Source organism: Alexandromys fortis, unplaced genomic scaffold, assembly GCF_014885135.2.
Source record: "Alexandromys fortis isolate MF-2015 unplaced genomic scaffold, M_Fortis_MF-2015_v1.1 scaffold_128, whole genome shotgun sequence".
In the NCBI taxonomy this organism is placed as follows: Eukaryota; Metazoa; Chordata; class Mammalia; order Rodentia; family Cricetidae; genus Alexandromys; species Alexandromys fortis.
This window is the reverse complement of record NW_026068012.1, coordinates 4,202,219-4,228,899: the sequence shown is the minus strand read 5'-3', so window position 1 is coordinate 4,228,899 and position 26,681 is coordinate 4,202,219. Positions and strand designations below refer to the sequence as shown.

The window sequence follows — 26,681 nt, the reverse complement described above, 5'->3', positions numbered from 1 at the left end:
AGGAAGGGCTCACAGGGCCTGACAACCACGGTGGGCATGGTTCTAATGTTCTGCCTGTGTTTTGAGTGAAAGCAACGCGTGATGACTTGTGTGCAGTGTAGGTGTAACCAGAGTTTTAGGACAGCAATACTTCATGAGTGCCTGTTACCAAAGTGGGGAAGTGCTCATATCACTTTTTTTTTTTTTGAGAAGGGGTCTAGTCTTTAAATGGGCACAACAGATTAGCAGGAGAAAAATCATTTTAATTCATGTGAACATGGAGGGGAATCCTGTAAACTCCGTAAAGTTCTCAACCTTCAGTGCCCTTCTAACTTTGCACACCTTTATCTCAGCGCGTGGGAGGCAGAGGCTGGCCCACCTGGCTTATATAGCAAGTTCCAGGACAGCTAGGGCTACACAGTGTAAAAATCAGTCTGAGACTGTGAGATTGTCCAGGGCTTAACCTTATATTCTCTACCAGGTTCTACAGAGAAATAGGGTTTGCTGCCTGTGTGGGTTGTGGAGGCAAGCTATGGGTCTGTGGTGGTAAACGGGAATGTGCTAGGGGAAAAAGCCTGGAGAGAAAGATCGGGTGGATAAACGTGTCATAGAGAAGCTCTCTTTCCGGCACAGACAAGACACCTTTACAAAGAGGCCGATTTTTGTGGTTGTGAACTGCCCCCCTACAAAAGGGGCAGTTATTCTGGGCTTCTCCAGTGTCTTCTTCAGTTCTACAAAATCAACAGCTCAGGCTCCTCTCAGAGGGAGAGCTGCTTAGGAGACTGCTGGTCACCTGACGTAGACCGGGTCTTAGAGACTTCAGAGAGCGCATCCTCTGCCTCATTTCTGCCCCACCCTCGGTACAAACAAAGTCCCATTGCCTCTGGAAGCTTCCCAGGGGACTTTGGGTGCTGGGGGTTTGGTGGGTGGGGTAGGTGAGGAAAATCCAAGGTATTTTCTTCCGTAGGAAAGTCTGAGCACACTGGGGAGGGTCTTTAGCCTGGGAGCTAAGTCACCTACGCTTTAGAGGTGATGTTGCCAACTGGGTCCTGGCACAGAGGCCTCCTTGGTGTCCGCAGAAGAGAGCCTGCTGGGACTGTGAACCAGCAGCTCTCGGGCTTCCAGGGGGCCGGGTTAGCGCTCCCTTAAGGTCTTCCCCGTTAATTCACACAACAGTCCAAGGACGGTGTCGCGCCGGTACCCTGACGGTCCCATGGGCCTGGCCCTCGAGGGTGCACAGCTACGGAGGCGGGTCGCTGCCAGGGAAATGCCTTTGGTCTCTTTTGGTCCCGCCATGTGGGGGAGGAGCGCGCCCTGGGCTTCCCTCGGGGAAACTCCTCCTCCTTCCCCGGGACAGGCGCTCCCGGTCGTCCCCTCCTCCTGGCCGAGGTGACCCGGCACCTGCGTTTAGGGGTGTTGCCTAAATCTAGGACGCCGCCTCCGGAGATTTAAGCAAGAGCTGGGGGAGGTCGGGGGACTTGGGACGGACGAGGAAATCCAGAGCTTGGGCCCAGGCGGAGAGGGGCGGGAAGCGCAGCAGGTGAGCAGCAGGCGGGACAAGCTCGTGGTCTCCACACTGGGTCCCTGCCTGGGAGGTGAAATGGGGGTGATTCGGGTCCACCCGACGGTGCCCGGCTGGGGCGTCTGGGGTACAGTAGGTTAGGCGAGGCCAGGGCGCGAGAGGTGCGACGGTCTGGGATTGAGCGGACCGGGAGCACGTTCTGGGGACTGGGAGGAGACCTGGAGACCCAGATCCCGTGACTGAGACCCCAGGTCGACTCCGTAGATTCGCGGCTTGGTTTATGTCCTGCCGGCCCCTAGCTTATGTATTGGAGAAGAGGGTCTCTGGGGGTGGGGACCTTCGGTGGAGCAGGCTCCTGGCTCCTACCACCAGTAGTCCTATCCTAGGACGTAGATGCAGAGATTCGTCCGCAGTTCTCTTTGTTTCGGGAAAATCTCTGCGGTCCGGCTGGTTACCTGAACTCCTTCCGCTCCTTGGTCCCTACCGAGGTGGAGAGAAACTGGAAACTGGTAGAGATGCAGAAGACCGATACAGGCGGCGCTGCGGGGCCCTTGGGACCCTGTCAAGACGCGAACCGCCCGCCAGCTGGGGGAAGGGAGTATTCCAGCGGCCCGGTGCGGTGGTCCGGGTCGATGTTGCGGACCGGGCGGCCTTGGCCCTGAGCTCTCACTGGAGCGGGCCCTGGAAGGGCTGGCACTGGAGAAGCCGGCCCGGCTGCCAGGGGCGAGGTGCCCATTCAGGAGAAGGCTGACCACCCGAGCACGTGTATCTCTTATCGGGAGGGACTTGGGATGGTGGCAGAGTAACCCAACGGGATAGCTAGGCAGTGGACGCTGTGTGAGAGGACCCGATAGCCCAGCTGAAGAAATGAACTGTCCCACTGCCTGAAAGTTTGTGTGTCCATGCCTCGGAGGGTGTGTGTGCCTTGTGGCTGTGCTTTTGCTTGCTGAGAGACCAGGCCCTTTTCGATATCCAGTAGTTCTGTCCCGAGCGCATAGGCCTCTGGCAGCTAGTTTAGGAGAAAGCAAGCGTGGCAGCCCTAGGTGGACTTGGAAAGCAGGGGACCCTACAAGGGTTGGGTTTGAAGATCTTGCATGCAAATACTTAAGTCCTGTAGCTAAGACAAGCCATCCAGTGCTGGTTCCTTCAGCTTCTATCCGGCAAGAGCCAGACATTGTGGAAAGTTCCAAAGGGCACCTAACAAGGTGCTCTGAAAATCCAAAGTGAGGTGGGGGTTGTTTACCTGACTCAGGAGGAGGGGAGAGGTTCTGCAAGTGAGGTTAACAAGTTTCCTTCCTAGCAGGAAAGCTGGGGGTTGGGCAGTTTCACTGGGGACACAGGATAAAATGTCCCAGGCTGCTAAGCTACTGCGGTAGTGGGTGGTGAAGGACCTCCAGGTAAGCAAGGTGACCTATTCCTCACCTTTCCCGTGCTTCTACTGAAGAGGTGCTTGGGGGACTTCTTCCAGTGACCTTCGTATGGCATAAGAATGAAAACTCAAAAGCCAGGTGTGGTGAGACTTATCTTTAATTCCAGAACTTGAGAAGTAGAGGCAGGCACATCTGGCACTCTGTGAGGTCAAGGCCATCAAGGGCTACCCAGTAAGACCCTGTCTAAAGAGAGAATGAAAGAAGAAAGAGGGGGGAAAAATTGGAGTGCCATCAAGACGGGAGACCAAGTGCAAGAATTGAGGAGTGTTCTCAAGAGCTGGGGACTGCTTACAGAAAGCTGGGACTCATATCTCAGTCTGTTCTTTTCAGGCATGTCTGGTCTATGTTCTCAGCTCATTCCCAGGTTTGATTCTAAATGTGCATGTGCACAGGAACACACACACACACACACACACACACCTTTGTGGGCTTTCCAGCTGAAAGATCTAGGAGTCAAGTGTAGAGAATTTGTTTGCCAGTGGCACTCTTATCACTGGAGGAGGAAGTTTGACCACACTGGTACAATAGCTGCACACCGTCGTGTGGACACTTAACGAGTTCTTTATAACCTGTTTGCCTCACCTCAGCTGGAGTCTGATGCAAAGGCTAGGTAGCTTGTCTGGTGCCCCTATGGGATCTAAAGAGCAGAATCAGGAAAGCAGAACAAAGGCTGCCGACCTCAGGGTCAATGCTGTAAGCATTGTACTCTCAGGCAAAGGTGTGTACAAGGGGCTTTGTTGACCATCTACCTGCAAAGAGTTTCAATTCTTTTTTCCTCCCCTTAGTCCTGAGGTCATAGTGTGGCGGCAAGTCAAAAGAAGTGGAGATGAAAACTAAGAATGAAGACTAGAAAATCTTGGTACCTCAGATGTCTGGAGCCAGGCTGCCATGCTTCCTAACCCCAAAGCTTCATCTCTTTCTGCAGCCCCACAGTGACCAGGGCCTGGGTATTACTTAATGGGCCAGAAGACTGAATCCTGGATTATAGGGTCATGAGTGACTGACATGTGTGTGGTTATTCTGCAGGTGATGAAGCCTGGATATATGAAGAATGGTATTCCAGTACCAACTTTTTCGTAGTCTGAGAGGGTCGCTCCTAGCAATGAGCTCACCCTGAGCCCAGGAGCTACCATGAAATAGAAATCAAGAATCTAGTTGACTACTTCACTCTTTGCATTTAAGCATTGAGGAGCTTAGGAAGATGAGGAGTGAGGGGGAGGTTCCTTAGCATGAGGTATCACTCTGGTTCTGAGTACTCATCAAGCCCTGAAAGTGGGAACCAAGAGTTTTTTGTAAACTCTGCAGAAAGTTCTGTGTCTGGGAACTCCTGGTCAGCCCAACCCTGGGCTACGGTAAGGAAGCAAGGAAGGGCGACTAGTCAGTCAAGTGGCTGGTCAGTTTGGGTTCCTGAAACTGGCCCTGCTGGGGAGCAAGGCAAAGGAGGCATCTGGGGGTGGGCAGAAGAACTCTCACGGAGCATGTGGGGAAGCTTTTCCATCCACCGTTGCTCACCCAATTGTTCCCCTAACTGTCCTGAAGGCTGAAATCGCTAAACCTTGCTTATGCAGGTTTTTCCACACTTTCTAGAATAATCCCTAGCTCCCCACCCCAAGCTGTCCCAGGACGAGTTCAGGAGCATCATGATCCCAAGAGCTGAGACCTCAAAGGCCAGCTTGGGGAGCCTTTACATGAGGCCACAAGTGTAGTGGACCTGGTCATGAAGGAGGGTGGTTCATGCGTACCTCATACCAGGGCAACTACGATCTAAAACCTGCCTGTGTGTTCTTGGGTGGGTGGGGGGAATGTGGTCCTTAGAGTCTCATCTGATCTCAGTGGCCACCCTACAGGATGACCCCGGAGTAGATCTGGGATTCTGGAAAGGAGTATAGCTGTACCCAGGGCTTGGTTCTTCCAGCAGGTGATCATCCGGAGAAAGAAACAGGAACACATAGAGACATCTTGGGAGGAGAATCCATGTGGGATGCTGGAGGGCATGTATATTGTCAGTGACCTACATTGTGCGCAGGGTGGACGTTGAAGAGGTCAGGCAGCCGAGAGACTTAAGTCGTGTAGGCAATGGGTGAAGAGAGGAAGTCTGCCTGTCTTGCTTGTGTGCACAGGTGAGCCATCAAGCATGGGGGCTTGGGCTCAAGGGGCAGGGAATGGTAACAAAGCACCTACTGTGTGAAGGTCAGCAGAGGCTTGTAGTTGTAGAAATCCACACAAAGGCAGTGGGTAGACAGAAACCTCGGTCTCGATGCTATGACTGAGGCATGAGATGGTAACAAGGTTGTGTTCTCATGAGAGCTGAATTGGAGGATGAAACAAATCTGGCTTTGTTATTGCTTGTTTGCCCAAGGTACAACACAGAGAGTCAATTTCCCTTTAATTTATGGCCCTCGCTTTCCAAGAGTCATCAGGCAGGTGGCTCTGAGCTCTTTTTGAATCTGAATAATCTGAGCTCCAGGAGAGAGATGATTTCTAGGAACCACAGATTTGGAGGTTCTTCTGAACAGAACTCTGAAAAGCGTTCAAGTTTGCCGTCAACAATACATTCTAATGAATCGGTAGTGACCTTGTAGCTAACTCTTAGTCATTTTTATTCCAGAGTGCCCTGGGAATCTGACCTTCCAGTCCAGGCTCTGTGCTTTGAGGACTTCACACTTTCCTAGTAGCTCCCAACATCAGCTGAACTTTTTAATTGTGGGAAACTTGGTTTCCCTGGGCTCAGTAAAAGCCTGATTTCTGGCTGCTTCAGTTCCTTAATCCTGAGGGCAAAGCCGTTTTCTGTTCTACTGAGCGCAGAGCTGGAGAACACACTTTCACTCCATCTTTATGAGAGAGTTGTTACTCAATATCCTCCTTAAACAGAGTGGCCTGGGCAAGGTCAGGGGCCTGGATGTGTGTTGAGGAGTTCCCTTTCCGTGACCTGGCACCTTTCTGTCTCAGTGTTAGACGTATGCTCAGCTCTATGTACCTGAAGTCTGTGGGGTCACCCACCATGCCCAGCTTGTGAAGCTGGAAATGTCCTAGTGTGGGCTTCCCTTCCCTGGCTGTTCAATTTTATCTTACTCATGTAGCCTCTGGAATGTAAACAAAAACGAAAAACTTAAAAAAACAAAAATTGTTTGTATGTGTGTGTCTATTTGTATCTGTGGTCTGTGTGTGTGTCTATGTGTATATGCATGTTTCTGCCTGTGTGCGCAGGTGTGTGTTTGTGTGCGAGTGTGTGTGTGCCTATGCATATGTGCATTGGTGTATCTGTGCATATGTGTATGTGTGTCTGTTTATGTGTGCATGTGTGCCTGTGTTTGTATACATGTGTCTGTGTGTGTATGTTTCTGTGTGTATGAGAGAGCATGTGTGACTTAATTCCCACCCTGAAAAGTTTGTAATATCCTTGGGACAAGGAGGCATTCATAGAAAAACAAACTCAGATGGTGTGGGCCTGCCTCTTTTGAGGCATTTTGTTTTTCTTTCTCTCTTTCTCTCACTCTGGTTACCAGAGCTGGCACTCCCAATGAACCTGGCCCAGCCACCTATCTCCAATAGTGCAGAGCAGAGAAAGTAGATTTATTATTTGGCCACATTGGGAGAAGGAACAAATAAAGGGGTCCGGTGACCCTAATTCCATTTTGGAGGTTCTTACATGAGACCTATGTTTAAATAGAGGGTAAGATGTGTGCACATCTAAGCAGTCCTACTCAAGGTATGGTCCGGTCCCACATATCTGATCCACCGTTCTATCAGCTCCAGTCTCTCCCGCACGGTCTCAGAACTGTGAAATCTCCTTCTGGGCAGGAAGTTCCTCTGGTTGGCACTAGGCTTCAGCCTTTTCCTTCTCTACTGTAGAGTTCCTGAGGAAGTCTTAATTCTTCCAGGCCACTGTTTCTGTAGTCTGATAGTACAAGTGTCTCTCTGTAGACACCTTCCCCCTGCTAGGGCAGTATCCCTATGTTCAATACGTGTTTCTGCTGAATGTCTCTAGCCTCCACCTATTCTACTATTGACTAGCTTTTGCCTAACAAGTGCACCGTGTCCCTACGAAGACTTTATTTGTGTCATGGTTTTCTTCAGTGTGTTATTGGCTTCACAGTGTGGTATTGGAGGTGGAAAAAAGGCACAGATTCTGGGGGTCCCCTTCCACCTCTGGCAGCTGGAACTGTACCTGGCACTCGGGGGAGGGGGCTCATGAAGGAACCAGCATGGAGTGGTGGGTGATGACATCAGTGGACTTCAGTCACTTGGGCCATCCCACATTCATATATATATTATATAATATTCTGTCTGTGTGTATGCCTACAGGCCAGAAGAGGGCACCAGACCCCATTACAGATGGTTGTGAGCCACCATGTGGTTGCTGGGAATTGAACTCAGGACCTTTGAAAGAGCAGGCAATGCTCTTAACCTCTGAGCCATCTCTCCAGCCCCCATCCCACATTCTTGAATACAAGTTAGCATCAATGAATTTGTCCTCATTTGCAGAGGAAAGGACTGAAAGGCAGTTCTTATTTGGGAAAGCGGGTTTTTGTTTGCTTTTGTTTTAGTTCCATGATGCTGTTTCAATGAGATGGAGTGGACAAGGCTGCCATCCAGGGACCCTTAGGAACCTTGTCCTCATTTGTTTTCCTGCCCCTTAAAGGACAGTTTCCTAAAAGCCTTCCTTATGGCTGGCTTTCTTGGGTCAAAGGCAAGCATCAGGGTCCTTTGAATGAAGGGTAGATCTCTTGTCAGGTTATGTCTTGCTCCTTTCAGAAGTCGCTGCATAGGTGTCAGTCACAGGGGTTTGTAGAAATCCCTGTTTAGAAGATGATCAGGATTGAACGTGATGGATTCCACTTAGTGTGAGCGTGGCTACTTTCATCATTTTTGCAAGGTTCAGGCCACCCTCTCCTCTTCCAAAGTTCATAGTAGCTGAACTAGGCCTTCTTCATATTTCTGGCTTCTGTGTTTGATGGGCCACAGACTCTCTGGACAGAATAGGAATCTCTGCTGTCTTCTGTCTCTGGTGGTTTTCCCTTGACAATCCATGGCTGAGCTCCTGGCTTCCTCCTTGCGTGAATTTCAAGCACCAAGTCATTGCTCCTTTCAGAGGGCTCCCAAGCTTGGAAAACTGCCAACGGATTGGATTTTCATTTCCTGAAACTTCAACCAAGCCCATAATTGGTGTGACAGACCAACAAGCTAGCAGGAACTCAGAGGAATGAGAGCCGGTGCAGCTGGGCTCTTCTGGAAGGACCCTGGGAGGGTGGCCTGGCTAGCCATGCCTGTGGGAGGAAATCAGGGTGCACCAGGTAGCGGTCCAAGCTTGGAGTCTGTTTTACAAAGTGGTTGTAGAAAAGTCACACCAGTGGGTGACAATTGTACCATTTTAACATGCGTAGGTGTTTCCCACACATTTTAAATGGTGACCCCTCTCGGCTGTATGTTACTCACTTTCCTTCCTCAAACCCAGAAAGTTGTTGACTTTAACATTAGAAAAACCTAGAATCTCTGAACATGACCTGATTCTTCTATTTGTTTGATCTACAAGTGAAGAAATGAGTGACCTGGTAAATTTTTACTGTGACCGATTCAGTGTTCCAAGCCATTATCATCTTTCTTCATTGCAGGTTGTTGATAAAATTAGTTTTTATTTAGCTAAGACTATGGTGACACTGTGTACCAGCGCCTATGGTGTTATTGCTAATTTACTCAAGCTCCCGAGATCAGTATAATCTCTTTTATATCTTGAAAGGGAATTGAGGCATAGGACTTTCCCAGGTCATGGCTAGTGAGAGACTGAATCTAGGTTGGGATTCTAGTCCCACCTAAAGCCTGGCCCCCAGTTTCGTGGCTTCTAGCTATGTAGTGCTGCCTACTACTTTCTGTGTATTTAACTGTCAGGCTTGTAGGTGTGTAGTGTAATGTATGCATGTGTATGTGTTCTTGAGTGTGTGTAGGTGTGCATACACATGTGTACATACGTGGAGATCCAGAGTGGATGCTGGGTGTCTTCCTGCATCTCTTTCTACTTCAGTGTTTGAGATAGGGTATTTTACTGAGCCTGGAACTCACAGGATAGGAAATAATGTCTTTGTGTCCTAGTGATCCTCCTGGCTCTGCCTCCCTGGCACTAGGATTGATTACAGGTGGGCACCTCCATGCCCAGACTTTTATGAGGGTTCTGGGGTCCAAACTCAGGGTCTCATGCTTGCTTAGCAAGCACTTTTAGTGTCTGGTTCTTATAGATAAAAAGGGCTTCTCCAGGCTTCTGAACTCCTTCCAGCCCATTATCCTGTGGATGAATAAACTCCCTTTCCCCCCCATGATGGTTTCTTAGAGTAGTCTTGAATCATTTCAAGTCCAGATGGGAGGAGTGAAGCAAAGCCGTCATAGGGAGGATGGCAATGAAAAACAGTAATTCAACAACCTCCATTAAGGCAAGGTGAGCACTAATGGAGTCAGGAACATCTCAGCAGGTGGAGTGAGCAGGCAGGGAACTTTGTGGTGGGGAAGAGACTTTGATTCTCAACTCAGCAAGGGAGAATGGGAACCTACAGCATGGAGCAGTGTCTGTGGATGAGAAATTGGTAAGAGACAGTATGGGTGAGAGAAATCTGGTTAGCCTGACTTTGACAGGGTTTCTGCTGAAGGCAAGTCAGGCTCACCAGGTATCGTTTGAGGATGATAGAGGACTATTGAAAATTGGGATTCTCAGTAAACAGATTTATCAAGGTTTCATTAAACTAGATTTTCATGAGGGAGTGTGTGAAGGTTCAGAAGACGGCTTGCTTTAGAAAGGGACTTGCTGCTGATGGCATCTCTGCTTAATATTGACTTTTCACACATGACTGCCTAGGAAATGGCCCAGGGACTTCTTTTCATAACCACACACCATCAAGTCGGTCAAAGTAATTAGGTCTGCATGTTAGGGTTTGGGATAGTAAACAGGTTGGGGGGTGGATTTGTATATCATTCACCGTTTCTTCCTTGTGATGGGCAGCTGACAAAACAACTTACAGGAAGAAGGACTTATTGTGGATCATTGTTCAGGAAATGGCCTAGGACCACCTCCTGTCTGCATCAGTGGGAGCTTGAAGCTGCTCGCTGTCTTCTGGTAGGTCAGGAAGCAGGAGCTCTAGCCAGAAGCAGAGCCAGGGAGTAGAGCTGGCCTGTGGACCGCAAGTCCCATGCCTAGCCTATGTTCATGCCCTTCTAAAGCAGCACACAGCTGGGGTGCTATTTCACATTGCTATAAGGAACTTTTAAAGCACATTACTTGCTAAAGCTTAGGCAACCCTGTGAGGCTCATGTAGAAGAGTCCAATGCAACTGTCTATGGTGTTCAGTTGCAGGCCACCAGTTCCATGGCAGGTGCCTTGAGGAACACACCCATGGAGTTCCTCTAAAAAGGGTGTTTCTCACTATCCTGAGTGAGGTAAGCCAGACCCAAAAGGAGGAACATGGGATGTATTCACTCATAATTGGTTTCTAGCCATAAATAAAGGACATTGAGCCTATAATTCATGATCCTAGAGAAGCTAAATAAGAAGGTGAACGCAAAGAAAAACATATAGTCATCCTCTTGGATATTAACCTTCATCAGGTGATGAAAGGAGACAGAGTCCCACATTGGAGAACCGGACTGAAATCTCAAGGTCCAAATCAGGAGCAGAAGGAGAGAGAGCCCGAGCAAGGAACTCAGGACCGCGAGGGGTGCACCCACACACTGAGGCAATGGGGATGTTCTATTGGGAACTCACTAAGGCCAGCTGGACTGGGTCTGAAAAAGCCTGGGATAAAACCAGACTCTCTGAACATAGCGGACAATGAGGGCTGCTGAGAAGTCAAGAACAATGGCACTGGGTTTTGATCCTACTGCACGTACTGGCTTTGTGGGAGCCTAGGCTGTTTGGATGCTCACCTTACTAGACCTGGAAGGAAGTGGGAGGTCCTTGGACTCCCCACAGGGCAGGGAACCCTGATTGCTCTTTGGGCTGACTAGGGAGGGGGACTTGACTGGGGGAGGGGGGGAGGGAAATGGGAGGCGGTGGCAGGGAGGAGACAGAAATCTTTAATAAATAAATAAATAAAATTAAAAAGGGTGTTTCTGGTCCTGCCAGCCGCTCTTCTGCTGCCCCGCTCTCTGAAGACCCCCTTCCATGGACATTTGCAGTGAACTTCATCTTATCAATGTCAGTCATGGTATCCACCTTGCAGAGTCAGGCTCCTTCAGTTACCTGGCCAAGGATGCCTCCAGGAAGGGGCACAGGTAGACGGCAGCCCTAGGTCTTTGCCTTCTAGGCCTGCTGTTGCCCTCTATGGGGTGGGGATTTTGATGTTTCTTGTTGATGGTTCTTGTGTTTTTCTCCCATGAATCTTCCTTTTGGTGAATGTGACTGGGGGGAACCATTATTGTTTCCCCGCTGAAAACCATGTAAGTGTGGAAGGACTTGGAATCCCAGGTTCAGCCATGAGTACTCCTGTGTAGGCAGGGCCATCTGCCTGTCCCCAGTTCTTCAAGGCCAGGCTCTCTTGGTCACAGTAGTTCAACTTGTCTCTCAGTCCCACTCATGAGTTTCTCTGTGCCCCATGGCATAACCACACCAGGAATGAGGAGACCTGTGAAGGTGTAGATGGAGTGAAGGCTCAAGGCCAGGGAGAGCTGCAGCTTGCTCTAGGACAATGTCTCCTTCACCTAGAGTCCTCCAAAACCAATCGTACTGAAATATTACCGTGTGTGCTTTCCACCAGGGCACCTGGAAGAAGCCAGACACTCACCTCCTCATGCTGCTGACACAGCCAGGATGGCTTTGACATCAGTAAGTGGTTGATTCTTACATCGCTGGCCGTTTCCATATTCCTTTGTCCCTCTTCCACAGCTGTGAGCAGGTGGCCCTTTGTTCAACGTCTCTGAATTAGTCACTGTTCCATCACTGTGAGGAGACACCGTGACTAAGGCAATTCTTACAAGAGGAAGCATTTAATTGGGAGCTTGCTTACAGTTTCAGAGGTTTAGTCCATTATCAGCTTTGTAGGGAGTATGGCGGCATGTAGGTAGTTTCTGCAGCAGTAGCTGAGAGTTCTGTATCCTGATCTACAGGCAACATGGGGGTTTGAAACCCAAAAGCCCATCCCCAGTGATACACCAAGGCCACACCTCCTAATTCTTGTATTCTTTTCAAAGAGTTCCACTCCTAGCGACTAAGCATACAAATATATGACCCTACAGGGGCATTCTTGTTCAAAATGCCACAGTTATGCAGGAAAGGATGAGGGCAAGGATGGAGCCTGATATGGCCTGGAGTGTCTGGAAAGCCATGCTGGGCAGAAGCGGGGTTGGTACTCTCTGTGTGTTCCTTTCCTCCTTCAAGGCAATAGGTGTGCCTACAGGAGAGGAGGGATGGGGCAGAGAGCATCAGGTTAGGGAGGAGGGTGTATGACAGCCCTGCGGGTGTGTGCCTCTCGATGACTGGGGAACAGCCACACCCATATAAGGCGTTGGGTCGTCCATTCTTGCTGGGAGCCCATTCCCTAGAGCTATAAGAGTCTTGAGCTCTACGACTGAACTAGCCGGGCGTGTTCCCTAGAGCAATAAAAGCCATTGTTTTTGTCATCCTCAAGCCTGACCAGTCCACCTTATATATTCCACATTTATAAATACTTACTGGCTAATAAGAATATTTTTCAAGGTTCTAGGAACCTAGGACACATGCCAGTGTTCCATTTTAGTGGGTCTCTGATACTTAAGGTTGTTTGTTTTTACTAGATCTCTTTTTAAAAATATTTATTTATTTATTTATTTATTTATTTATTTATTTATTTATTATGTATACATTACTCTGTTTGCTTGTATGCCTGCAGGCCAGAAGAGGGCACCAGACCTCATTATATATGGTTGTGAGCCACCATGTGGTTGCTGGGAGTTGGACTTGGGACCTTTGGAAGGGCAGGCAATGCTCTTAACCACTGAGCCATCTCTCCAGCCCACTAGATCTCTTTACAATTTTAAGAGCTCCATCAGGACAAAGTGTTTGGCACATCTTGGCCTTTCCTCCTAGGAGGGGAGCATACTCTGAGGCCATTTGGATCTGAGCCAGACACTCACCTGATTTCTGAATCTGGAGTGTTCTGTTTAGATGAGAGGTGGCTTTCACTGTCCCACCTCTCTAGCTTCAAGTCACAATCTTTGGACTCTCGAAGAAGGGAGCTGAGTTACTAATCGCAGATTATTAACCTTGGAGTATTCATGTTGCCATGCTTAAAATTCTCAACCTTTAGGCCAGAAAGACAGCTCTATAAGGTAAGAGGTGACCTGCATTCAATATTTGGAACTCACAGGGTGGAAGGAGACAACTGACCCTCACAAGTTGTCCTCTGATCCCTGTTTACACACATGTGCAACACACACAATGCATAAATTAGTTTTAAAAAGTTGGAATACTTAGTGACCCCTACTGAGGATATCTGCTTCCAGAGGATGGTGCCTCATTATTCCTGAGGTCTGTGAGAGAGCCTGAGCAGAAAGGGGGCTGGAGAGGTCTTAGGTAAGAACCATTAGACATGGATGAAGTGAAGTGGGGTCTCCAGAAGAGGTCCAGCCACTGAGAGAATGAGGAGAGTGGAAATAGAATGCCAAGCTACCAAGTTATGAGGGACTGCCAGGCTTGGGAGTGCAGCCTGGGGAGGGTCATGCGAAATGGGCTAAGTAAAAGGATTGACACCCCAACAGAGGAGCCTGCTTTTTTCACATCTACACATCACACGGTTGGGCCCCCAAATTCCCCTGAAAGGGCACCTGAACCCTCTGCACCAAGATGCCCATACTAGATGGGGTAACTTATGCTGAGCTAACAACATCCTGGTGAGGGTAGGTGGGTAAATGATTGCCAACTCCAGCTGCATGGAAGAAGGGGCCCTGGTAGGAATAGCCGGAGGAGCCTGCATCTTGGGTTCATTCTAGCGGATTCTCAGCTCAGCTGAAAAGTGTGCACTTACCACACCTAAGGTTGTACACAGGAGCTGAATGTGGTCTCTTCAGCAAGTGAGTTCTCAGACATGATCTGTTCTGATCCAGCCTGGCTTGTGATTTCACATCCCAGTGCTCGGGGGGTAACCTGGAGGAGGAAACCAAAGCAATGGGATTCTAGCTCAGTGACTGTTGACTCTAAACTTGTATTCATTTTTGTCTTTGATTTTTTTTTTCCTATGGAATCTCAATTACAGTCACTGTTTCTTTATTTCAAAGAACAAATAATAGAAACAAGTGAACCAGGAAACCAAAGCCAAGAAACACATACTGTTAAGGATTCTAGTTAATTCAGACTCAGAGTCTAGTCATTCTAAGCAAGTAGTTGCAATACCATAGTTGGTGAATATGCTGGCTCTCCCCCTGTCATGCTGCTAACTTCCCCAACTTTACGGTGCACGAGAGATGTAACTGTTGGATCTCTTTTTCCATCATTTAGGGGTCACCTCCAGGAATTGGACCTTACTATGAGAACCATGGGTATCAGTCTGAGCATTTCTACCCACCGAGGCCACCTGTGGCTCCCAATGGCCACAACCTGTATCCAGTCCAGTACTACCCATCTCCAGTGCCCCAGTACGCCCCGAGGGTTACAACACAGGTCTCAACACCTGTCATCCATACACAGCGCAGGTCCTCAGGGACACCGTGCACCTCAAACTCAAGTAAGACTCTTCGGCATTGCAGTTTCTGGGTCTGCCTTCTCTTGGGATCTCTTATTCCCCTATATGTTGTCATTAACTCTGCGCTGGCAGCCAGAGCTGTTTGCCTTCCACTCTGTAGCTGGTCAGGGCCGTGGCACTGGCCTCACCTCTTCTTTGGCAGGGAGAGACCTTATTCTCCCCTTGGCTTTTACTGTAGCACCACTGTGTGCTTGCCTAGCTCAGCTGGTCTTTTGGTACATGGTTTATTATTCTTGCCTCTGTGCTTTTGGGTGTGTTGTCTTGAATCAATAGTAAGCACTCGAGGTTAGGAGTCTTACGTGTTATTGGTGTGCACAGAAGACAGAGGGTTCAAGGTTAAGATACCTCCTGCGGTTACCACTCTCACATCTGCCAGTGCTTGCCCCCAGCAAAAGGGTCTCCCCCACAAGGGGGTTTCTCTCCTTCCAGGGTCTGCCTGTATCCTTTCTATGGGAGCCAGGCAGCTGTGGCATGACTGCTCTCCCATTCCCGATCACTTCTCTGTGTTTAGAAGACACATTGGGAATAGCACAGGAATGAATGTGTCAGGTCCTCAACCCCTCCTGTAATCCCAGAACAATGCTGGAGGTTGAGTATGAAAGCTGAATGTCTTTACCCTCTCCTTGGCCCTTTCTCTCAGTAGGTTATTCTCTCTCCAGATTCTTTACCCCTGTGTCCCCCCATCTTTTAATTCAGACTGTTCCCAGTGATCAGGAAGTGACGGACATGGGAAAAATATGTTAGTTTCCTGCCAGGTGCCTATGTATAGACAGGATACACCCTAGGCTGTGATTTTCCACTACAAACCTGCATTGTAAAACCTCTGACTGTACTTGGATGAAATCTGATGGTCAGGCTTTCAGACTGGTGTCTTGGGCTTCCTACCATTGGCTTGCCAAAAGTACAGATTGATGCCCATGTCCCATGGACTGGAAAGTAATTTAGTAACTTTATTTTATTATCTTTTAAACGCCCCTTGACATTGTTTTTAAAATTATGTTACTGGGGCTGGAGTAATGGCTCAGCAGTAAAGAGCACTAGCTGTTCTTACAGAGTACTTGAGTTCTACAACTCCAGCTGGAGGGAATCCAATGCCATCTTCCAGCCTCTGAGGGCATGTGCACACACACACATACACCAAAAAGAAAACACATGTTGTTGACATATAAGACATAAAAAGTCTACATTTTTTTTGCCAGAATGATCTTGAGCTCTGGAACAGCACATTAAGTTGAAAGCATTAAATCAAAAGTCCCGAGTGTAAGGACATTCTACTTCGGTTTATCTGTTTGCTCTAGCAACTGTCATGGAGCGTTCCCATTTGAGTGGCAGTGTGTGCGTCTGCAAGAGCCTTTGAAGAATTCAAAGTCAACAATCCTGTGATGCAGAGATACCGCAGGGTTGAGTCAACAGGCTGTGCTGGTAGAGATGGATGTAAACGAACAGTGGCCCAAGACTGAACCATGCAAATCTGTGCGGAGCTGACCGCAGCTGGTGACACTTGCCTGTCCAGAGGTGAAATGGGGGCTTGTTGCTACAGACACAGTCCTGAGCAAACCAGCCAGATTGTGACTCTGCACATGCCCCAACCAGAACTGAAGGACACCTGATTTAATCTCCCTTACTCACGAGCCAAGTTACTGATTTAGTGTTTGTTTTTTTCCCCCGGCTGAGCTGAGCTAGGCTCCTGAACATGCTCGGCAAGTGTTTACCTCTGAGACACATGGCCAGCTTTAAGCAAGTTATTTTACCTCAGGTACAGTGGCATGTAGATAAGTTGCCCAAAGAGGAAAGTGTGCTTGGTAATTCGTCAGGTGAGCCATCAAGAATTTCTCCTGTGGGTTTCTGGGTGGCTCCACCCTGGCGCCTGAAGGCATAGTCACCTCTCACTGGGTTTTGATAAAATCGCCACCTGGTGAAGCTTTCAGACCTGGGCCTCTACTGTGAGGCTGCTGGGAGTACAGGTTGCCCACTTTACCATAGGAGCACAATCCCCGTTGATAGGGATGAGGATCAGTCCCCAGGAGCTCTTTGAAAGCTTTTATGCCATTAGCAGGATGCAGTAGCCAGATAAAAGCAAGCCTTCAGGTCCTAAGCAGGTCAGCTTGGGTCTTTTGACTCCAGAACTCTAGGTGACCCTGTCCTGCTGACTTCTGGAAGTACACTGCATGTAGCTGGGATTCACAGGCTTGAAGGCACTCTCTAGCCTGGGAGTGTCTGTTTCAGTGATATTTCCCTTGCCCTGTTTCTCTGCCTTTCTTTCAAAGAAACCTCTAGGGACCCCTGAGACTTGAACTTCACCTCAAGAGGGAGTTGTTGGGAGTGATGTGTCCCTCACTGTCAGAGGCCAGGTGTCAGATAAATCAGGGTCCCTTTCCTAACATCTGGTTCTTTCTTCTGAAACTTGATGTTATTTTTGGTTCAAAACTCTGTCCAGAGTGCTATCCCTGTTTGCTATGGCTGGAGAAATCAGTGAACTATTAGAAAATATTCTCCAAATTATTTTATTCTAAGCTGAATTTTTACTTTTATTTTATGAGTGCCTACACTAACATATGTGCACCATGTGCATACAGGGCCCGTAAAAGCCTGAAGAGGGCACTGGATCCCTTGGAACTAGAGTAAAAGATAGTTGAGAGTCACCGAGTGTGACCTGGGAACTGAACTCAGGTCTTCAACAAGTGCTACTAAGCTACTAAGCCATCTCTCTAGTTCCTTGTTTGGGGTTTTGTTGTTGCTTGTTTGTTTTGAACATTAATTTATTTTTGGTGGGTGAGGTTCCACGGAGTGTGTAGAGGTCAGAGAAGCCTGTTGGATGAAACTCTCTTCTTCTACTATGTAGGATCTGGAAATCAAATTTTCAAAACCTTCTTACCCTGTCTTGGCAAGGTTTGGCAGTCTTTTTGCTTGTATCCTGTTTATCCAGTCTGGACACAGTGCATTTTGTCAGTGGTCAAAGCAGGGCCAGTTCTTTGCCCAAAGGCCAGTTTTGTCAAAAATAAAACAAGTTCCAAGTAGAGTGTCTTCAGTACCCAACATTCTCTCCGGAATAGATCGGTGGTGCCAGGACCAATCGTGTCTCACATCAACAGAACCCTAAGTTATTTAAATGCCATATTCTACAGTTCTCTGAAGTGGTTCAAGATTACCTATCTATCTCTATGTATTACAATCTCTATGTATCTAAAGAACCTGATTAGTCTAACTATAAGTATGACAAACATGGATGACTATTGACCTATAATTCTTAATACCTATATAACTTAAAGACTAATACTTCATATTAAAAATATTAAACAATATTTAAACAACTGTGCAGCAAATGAGTACAATGACCTCCAAATGTAAACAATGTATAAGTATCTTGATCAGGGGTAGAAATGTGTAGTGCAATATGATAAATATACCCTAAAATTGCATCAATATACAAAATATCTTAAGCAGAGGTAGAAGCAGGCATACATACAATATGACAAAATAACTTTGCATAGGTGCACAAATATTGTAAACAGAAATAGGAGCATATTAATATAAGAAATATAATTTGAATTTGTATCAATATAGGAATCTATGCCAATGTAAATAATGTAAATTGTCTATAAATTTTAGCTCTCATGTAATAATCTAATCTATTATACTATCCCATCCAATCCCTCCTTTTTTTCTTTATCAAATGAGATCCCTGAGCTCACTTCGTTTCCATCTCCAACCCTGCACCACTTATAACCAACCCCTAATAGATGTCCCTAATCCTGAGGACAAACTTTGTTGGGAAAAGGGACATTGTTTTCTAGAATTACTTCCAGTTGTCATGAAAGTGATGTTATTTCTATGGGATCCTGTAAAAACTAAAAATGATGGTTAACTTTCAAGATTACTGTCTGGTATAATTGCAAATAGTCTCTGAGAAGTCAGTAGGGGTTTTCTGAAGTTCTTATTTGAAGTTCTGGCCAGAACATTTTGTAAGAAGGTACACCATCTCAGCTAGCCAAGTTGGAATCTTCTTGAGCAGTTTGTAACCCAAAACTGATCTTAAGATGGTGCTATCAGCATGATGACATCATTGTTGTTGTGGGGCCCAATCTTCTTTCTGGAAACTTCAAAGATTACTGCAGGAAAATTTATTTTTCATTGTGGAGAACTTAAACATTATTCATATAGACATATATTTAACAAAGGTGTCATAGAGACAAAAATAGGTATGGGGAGAATTAAAAATTTTTGAAAGCAAAGTTTTGATAATAGTAGTTTCTAAATCTTATCTTTCTTCTGCCCCATACCAGGTAGCTACTGATATGAGGCAGAAATTCTGACATTTTCTTTTAACAACATGCTTGGACTTAGAGAAGGATAGCCACTGTCCAATTTCAAAGCCAGCTTTGATTTTTAAGTGAGTCATGACTACATACTGAGAAGCACGGGAATATGTATGTTTAGGTAGTGAAATTGGTATCATAAGTCAGATTTTTCTTTGGTTGGTGATTCTTTCTGGATAGCTATCTTTTCTTCTTTAGGCATCCAATATCTCTTGGCTTTTTGAAGATGGGTATTTTCCTGCAAAGACAATAACAGAACCCTGCCCCAACCCTTATGAGGATTCCGTATTACCTGTATGATTGTTACCTCTGTGGATGAGCTGTCATTTCTTTCTCAAGAGGTTTATCTTTTTTAAGCTGAATCTTTATTAATTTTGATGGTATCCATAGCTTTTATTTTCCAATGGAAATAAGAGCTAAACCCCTTACCCAGTGTAGCACATCTCCTGATTTTCATTCTGGAGTTAACACATCCTTGAAATATACCAGCTGATTTAATTCAGAAGTGTTTTTCTATAATGCAATGTTTCTCTGCTGCTGTTGCTTCTTTCTCATTAGCATTAAGAAAACTCAAGGTTAATAAAGCGTTATGCAATCTATTCCTGGGGGTATGTTTCACCCCTTTCTGTTTGTTTGACATATTTTTTATAGTTTGACTTGATCTTTCTGTAACTGCCTGACCTGTAGGATTGTGTGGTATACCTGTAATATGCTTTATATTATAATAAGCAAAAAAAAAGGTTTCATTTTCTTAGAGCCATACTCTGGACCATTGCCTGTCTTTGTTTATTTGTGCAGGAATACCCATGATAACCATAACTTCTAATAAATGTGTGGTTACTGTGTCAGTCTTTTCCAAACTCAAAGCAACAGTCCATTGAAAACCTGAATAAGTGTCAATGGTGTGGTGTATATATTTTAATTTTCCAAATTCTACAAATTGTAACATATACATCTGCCAGATTTCATTCCTTTGAGTACTGTTTGGGTTACTCCCTTCAGGCAGTAATGTTTGTTTATAGAAAGAACAAGTAGGACATCTCCTTATAATCTCCTTAGCTTGTCATGTAATAAAAAAAAAGTCCCTTTTAAACCTTTGCTATTGAAATGGTGCTTTTTAATAAAATGTTGAGGCCTTCAGCACATTTCCAATCAATAATCAATCAATTTCTCCATTATCTTGTGCTAGAGGACCTGACAGACCCATATGGAATTGGATGTGGGTCGTGTATATGGGACAAAGCCTATTCCTGATTATATCTTGAACCTGAATAAATAATGAAGTCATTTCTGTATCATCTGGTATGAACTCAGCAGTTTCAATATGCAAAACAACTCTTTCTGCATATTATGAATCAGTAACTATTTTGAGAGGTTCTTTAAAATCCCTAAGTACCATGAAAATAGCATAAAACTCTGTCCTTTGGATAGAATTATAAGGGCTTTGTTGCACCTTATTTAAATCTTCTAATTTGTAACCTGCGTTTCCTGATTTATTTGCATCAGTGGAGAATGTAGGGGTTCCAATTATTGGTATGTCACTTACAATGCTGGGAAGGATCCAATTACCTCTCTTTATAAGGTAAATTCTATCACTTTTGATGTAGTTGTTATTAATCGCTCCCCCAAAATTAGTGCATGTTCTGTGGTAGGAAGTCACTTGTTTGTTCCTGGCTGCTTAACCCCAAAAATAACCACACAGAAACTATATTAATTAAATCACTACTTGGTCTATTAGCTCTTGCTTCTTATTGGCTAGCTCTTACATCTTAATTTAACCCATTTCTATTAATCTGTGTATTGCCACATGACTGTGCCTTACCGGCAAGATTTCGTCTGGCATCTGGCATCTGGTGGGGCTACATGGCTTCCCCCTCACTTCACCTTCTTTCTCCCAGCATTCAGTTTAGTTTTCCTCGCCTACTTCTATTCTGCTCCACCAGGCCCAAGACAGCTTCTTTATTAACAAATGGTATTCACAGCATATAGAGAGGAATCCCACATCAACTCCCTTTGCTGTCTAAATAAAAAGGAAGGCCCTAACCCAACGTAGCAAAATTACATATAACAAAACAGTTATCAAGCAACAACTACAGTTACAACATTTATATCTGCTTCATCCTTTATCACAACCAAGGAAAGCTACAACTACAACTATCCATTCTTCAACTCTATCAAAGACCCCAAAAGGATAAAATATTACCTAGGTTAACAAAAAGTACATTATAAGCAACTCCTGAAACTCCAGAATTGACAAAGATCTCATTGCCTGGACAGTCACCCGAAGTTCCTCTGCAACACTGGAGCATCCATCTTCAGCCTACAGGCCCATAGTATTTAGCAGAGTCTTCCATGAAGCAGGAAATTTCAAAGACAGTTCTGCCTATATTGGCAGTTTGTCAGGCATATTTTCTGTGTCCTACAGAATGTCTAGCAGACTCTTTCATGAAGCATGAACCCCAAAGGATTGTCCCACCCCTAGGCAAGTTCAGCAGTCATTTCTCTGTGAGTTCTGCATGTCCACTTCATACAGCACAGCTTCAAGCAGTCCAGGCAAGAACAGTCTCATGCCCAAATGTCCAACCAATGCCATAAGGATCCTCTTTGATGCCCATTATCCTCCCAAAGCAGATTGGTGCTGCCAGGAGCAGATGTGTCTCATTGTCATAAAAAGTCCTAACTTCTCAAAACATTTTAAATACTATATTCTGAGGGTCTCTGAAAGATTTGAAGAATACCTAACTGAAATATATTTCTATATATCTAGAAAACCTAACTAACATGACTACAAGCTTGACTATATTTCTTAATTATACATTACATTTTAATGAACTTCACAAACAAAATACCTTAATCAAGAGCAGAAACACACATATAACAAAATTGACCTAAAATTTGTATCAATAGAGTAAGATCCATACCAGTGAAAATCTCTATAACATATTCCCTTTTAAATGTAAACAAACATTTATAAACAATAATTTAGGGAATTTGGGCATAGTTCTCTCCAAACTGCTTCTTGCTTTTTTTTGTTGGGCAAAGTAATTTTTGGGGACTGTTTATAGAGACCTTTCAGATGGTCCTGGTGCATCAAACTACATTAGGCTGGAATGAATCCACAGTTTCTCATCCTCTGTGGAAACAAAAGAAGATTCTCTTTTCCAAAGCAGCATATATTTAGACCCATATTTTTAAGTCAAGGCACCTTTAAGATATATATGTTGGTTTAGCTTAACCAACAGCTTAACCATTGTGCATTAACAGCCTGCACAATGATATATCTCTCTGTACTTAACTCCATCATAGTCAAAAATTCACAGAAAACACAATAATATACATAATAAAGACTCTCTGTGTATATTCCATCTTTACATGGTTTATTTTTCTTACTCTATTACTTTTTCTGCAAGTTTACTCTGTTTCTTTAAAGACTTAGTTTTATTTTTTTAAAAAAAAAAACATTTACTTCTTTTTATAACTCTCTATACTCTTTTTTTCTATCTCCCAAGCCTAGAGGCCTTTTATGTCTGAATATGTCTTATTGTGTATCTGAAATTCTTTTCTGTCCTGGCATGCTTTTAAAATGGTAAGCAGCTTGGTCACGGGGGCCCTGGGTGCTGATTCTGCCTCCCTTCAACTTTCAGAATGGCAAAGGTACCATTACTGCCCGCTCTGGAACCATCAGGTAGGATCTGTGCTCACTACTTTAACTCTAAGAAGGAACATGCAACAATAAACCCTTTTTATTTGAGTAATAGCTAAATATGTGATGCAGAGCACTGCACGGCCTGGAATTATCCCTGTGTGTGGCAGTGGAATTCACCATGCTTTCCTACCTGTGCACTCCTAGAAGACCAGATCCCATTGCCTGCTCAGATGAGGGGCACTGAGCTGCAGGCATGGTCTCAGCTACTTTTCTCATAACCCCACAGGGACATATAAGCACCTGGGCCCACAAACCCCATTCAAGTGTCCCATAGCTGAATCTCCCAAAAGAGTTAGAGCCATTTGTGCTGGTAAACCAGGAAGCTGCTGCTTTGAAACTGCATGTTTTTTTTTTAATTAATTAATTGATTAATGATTAAATCACTGCTTGGCCTATTAGCTCTTGATTTTTACTGGCTAGCTCTTACATATTAATTTGACCCATTTGTATTAATCTGTATATTGCCACATGGCCTGAAGGGTTGGTGATTGTTTTTTGTAGTACCTTATAATACACTTCTCAGTAAGATGAGTTGGTTTATGTTCCATTTCTGAGACTACAGGAATGTTAATCTGGGTTTTGCATTGCTGCAACAGATCACAGTCCCTTAGATAGACTGCTATATTAGCCACATATGGCTTGAGTCTTCCTCTCTGTCCTTCTGGCTCTATGCATTGAACCCATCTCATGTTTTGTTTTACTTGAGATATGGTTTCAATTCCTAGAAATTGAACATCTGCCTCCTGAAGAGGTCAATTCGGATGGCAAGAATCTGGAGTAGTAATATTCACATCTGCACCCATGTCCAATAATCCTTCAATTACAATGTTATTTATTTATACTCTCAGTTTTGGTCTTTGATCATGTATAGAAGTCTGCCAAAAATAATGTGTTTTCTATTTTCAATTGGATTTTTTGATTCATCCTTCATTTCTTTTCTATCATTCAGTGCAATATGATATTTTACAACAGGCACTGGATTTTTTAACTTTCCTGGAAGGCATGTCCTCCATGGTGACTGAGAATGACTGGGCAACATTAAGCCTGGAGATCTGTAAGAGGCCCCCCATGGTAATGGGTTGCCTTTTTTGTCTCTTGGTGATCTACATTCTTTGGTCCAATATCAGCCTTTGCTGCATCTTTTATATAATCCAGAAGATTGAGACCATCTATTTTTGCCATTCCCAGAGGAAACATTATTTCTAGGCATGCCTTGTCTACAATCCCTTCTCAGATGTCCTCTTCTACCACAATTAAAGCATTTGGTATTTTGATATCTATTCATATCTTTGGAAATTGCTTCATCCACCCAAACCTCAGTATTATAGTCAAATGACCTAACATTGACTATGTGCAGGATCCTTTGGTTCTGATATTACCTTTAAAGACCCAAGTCTTTTTGCATTCTAAATTTTCATTTTCAAAAGCCAGAGATTCAATAAGTACTCATCTAACTTTTTCATGTTACCCCTATTTGTACAGCTTTAGTTAATATTTGTAAAAAGTCACTAAAGGTTACTCTTAGGTCTTGCATGACCTTAGTGTATGATTCAATTATTCTTCCTATTCTTGACTCCTGTCTTGTGCATTCAAGGCTGGCTTATGGACAAGATGTGTTCATTTTAAATAGCTTGACTTTGTGGATCAGCATAACAGCCCTCACCAATAATTAGATATTGGGAAACCTAAAATCCTTTGTCCCTACCTTTCTGTTCTAGGACTTTAGCCTCCTCTCTCCAATATCACTTCCACTGTGACTGCAGCCCATCTTTTAGTACCATTGAGACTAATTGAAGCCAATAAAATATGGAATAACCCTATTATTTGAAGCCCATGTCTTTACCATCTCCCTAACAAATGGTGAATGCATGCCATAAGATACTAATGCTTGCTTAATTTTTTTTTTAGATCTTTCATACTATAGGTTTCAAATTACATTCTTAGTTGCATTTTGGCATTGAGTATTTGTTGTCTTTTCAGAGGCAATAACAGAATAAGTAGCTAAAACTCTTAGTAAGTCATCTTTGACTCTGGGAGGTACTGGTGATGCTAAATCCTTTGCCTGTACTTCCTCTCCTTGCTTATCAGTTCTGACAAATTCCTCAATCGATTCAAATCTTTTTGCCACTGTATATGTAATGCTTGAATCCCTTCACCTGTGAATATTTCTAACGATTTCATCAAATCAATTAATTTCTGATTCTCACTTTGCACATATGATTCCAAGGTTTTAAAATTTTCTGTTAATGATACTTTCTCATCCTTAGATCTTATTTGGATGGCATGCAGATTGTCTTCCTGGAGATACTTCTATCTGCTAGCTTATCATAACTTTTAAACAGATTTTAATTGTCAATTTCAACAATATGAATCCTTTTAGATAACCTCTCAGTATCCTTTTGTAAAGTTTCATAACCTATTGGCATGGATTGAATTTTGCCTGTCAAATTAATGTTATCATTTTCAATTGTATAAATTCTTTCAGCTAAAGACTGTATCCATCCTAAAATTTCTCATTCTTGACTCTGTTATCAAACCATTTCTTTAAGGATATAATATGAAGAACAAAACTAATAGCTGCCATGATCACAAAAATATGTGTACAAGGTAACTCAGATAGCTCTTGCAGAATTCCATCCATAGTAGAAACAAAAGGGTTCTTAAATTCCTGGATGATGATATTGTCTGCAATTATCTTGGGATTGGTTTAAAATTTTTAAATTTATTTATTTACTAATCAAATAAACTTCCCTCCATTATAATTTTCAGAAAATTATTGTAGGAGTAATAATCTTAATTGGCCAGCAGCTGTCTTAGATGTGGCAGGAAGGCAGGTCCTAGATTAGTACCTGAATTACCTGAGACTTAATTACTAACAAATTTAGTTAATTTCTTAAGAGCAGCACATCTGCATACGGAAGTTTGAGTTGGGCAGGATATCAAGGAGCCTAGAGCTTGCAGACATCTATCTGGGTGATTTTCCCAGCTATAGGAAATGTAAGAATTCTAAGCAAGTTTAAATGTGCCCACATTAAGACAGACTGTTGGTTATGTGTAGCAAGTGTATTTTGGACTTGGACTTCTAATCTCTTTCCCTTCCTGCTTCTCCTCCTCTTTTTTGGTATTTTGGGATAGTAACACATGTATTTTAGGCCGGTATTAAATTCCCTCACCTCTCCAGCTCACCTCCCCAACTACTGGGATTATAGACAGATGTTTGACTTGTGTTATTTTTCAAGTTGAATGACTCCATGGTAACTCTGTGGGATACTGAGGAGCATCAACACTTGATGCATGGTGGAAGGACGTCTTCTCACAGCACTGACCTGAGCATTCCTCTCTTCTGCAGAAACCAAGAAGTCGCTGTGTGTTGCCCTTGCCCTGGGCACTGTCCTTGTGGGTGCTGCTGTAGCTGTTGTTTTGCTTTGGAGGTTCTGTAAGTTTTGGGCTGGGTGCTGCCACTGTGTGCATGGCTATGACTGTGACCCTGCTCCCCAGGTTGAAGGAGTCACCTGATGCCTCCCAATTAGGTTTTTTCCTTCTGGACAAGGCAGCCCTTTCCTCCATGTACCCATGAATCTGTGCTTTGCTTTCACTACCCTGTGGCTTGGGATATCCTAAAAATCCTGAACTAGTTCTCCCATCCAGGTACCAACCATGCTGTACCCTGCTGACCACGGAGAGTGAATGAAATGGGGCATGTTTAAGGAGGCATAGCCATAGCCTGACCCTTGTATATCACTGCACAACTGTGGCATCCTTGGCTGCCAGTCCCCTTCCTATGCCACATCTTGTAACCTTTTTAAGTGGCCTGGAGTGATGCAGACTCATGTGCACCTAGTGGACCCCTGAAGCCCACGAGATGACAAAGAGGAGGAAGCGTGAGGGCTCCCCTTACCCAAGCACCCTTCCCATTGGCTCTGCAGAAGAGTGCCCAGTCCTAGCTCCATATGTGTGTAGGTGGCAATGATATATCCCTTTCTTATGAGGAGGCAGTTTCTTCTATTCACTGGGCTTGAGGGTAGATGGCAAGCT

The 26,681-nt window shown here is 44.7% G+C and overlaps 1 protein-coding gene across 3 annotated transcripts in view; it reads left to right on the top strand.

The window, feature by feature from the left end:
• The first annotated feature begins 1,374 nt into the window (after positions 1-1,374).
• Tmprss2 (transmembrane serine protease 2) overlaps positions 1,375-26,681 on the top strand; it is a 41,123-nt gene continuing 15,816 nt past the window's right edge. The window contains exons 1-4 of one of the 3 annotated variants that reach the window (XM_050162035.1): positions 1,375-1,519; positions 11,667-11,734; positions 14,381-14,606; positions 25,996-26,082. In XM_050162035.1, the coding sequence (XP_050017992.1) occupies positions 11,720-11,734; positions 14,381-14,606; positions 25,996-26,082 (328 nt within the window). In that variant the 5' untranslated portion in view covers positions 1,375-1,519; positions 11,667-11,719. The remainder of the gene's footprint in view (positions 1,520-11,666; positions 11,735-14,380; positions 14,607-25,995; positions 26,083-26,681) is intronic. The other 2 variants (XM_050162033.1, XM_050162034.1) reach the window with 2 other exon arrangements.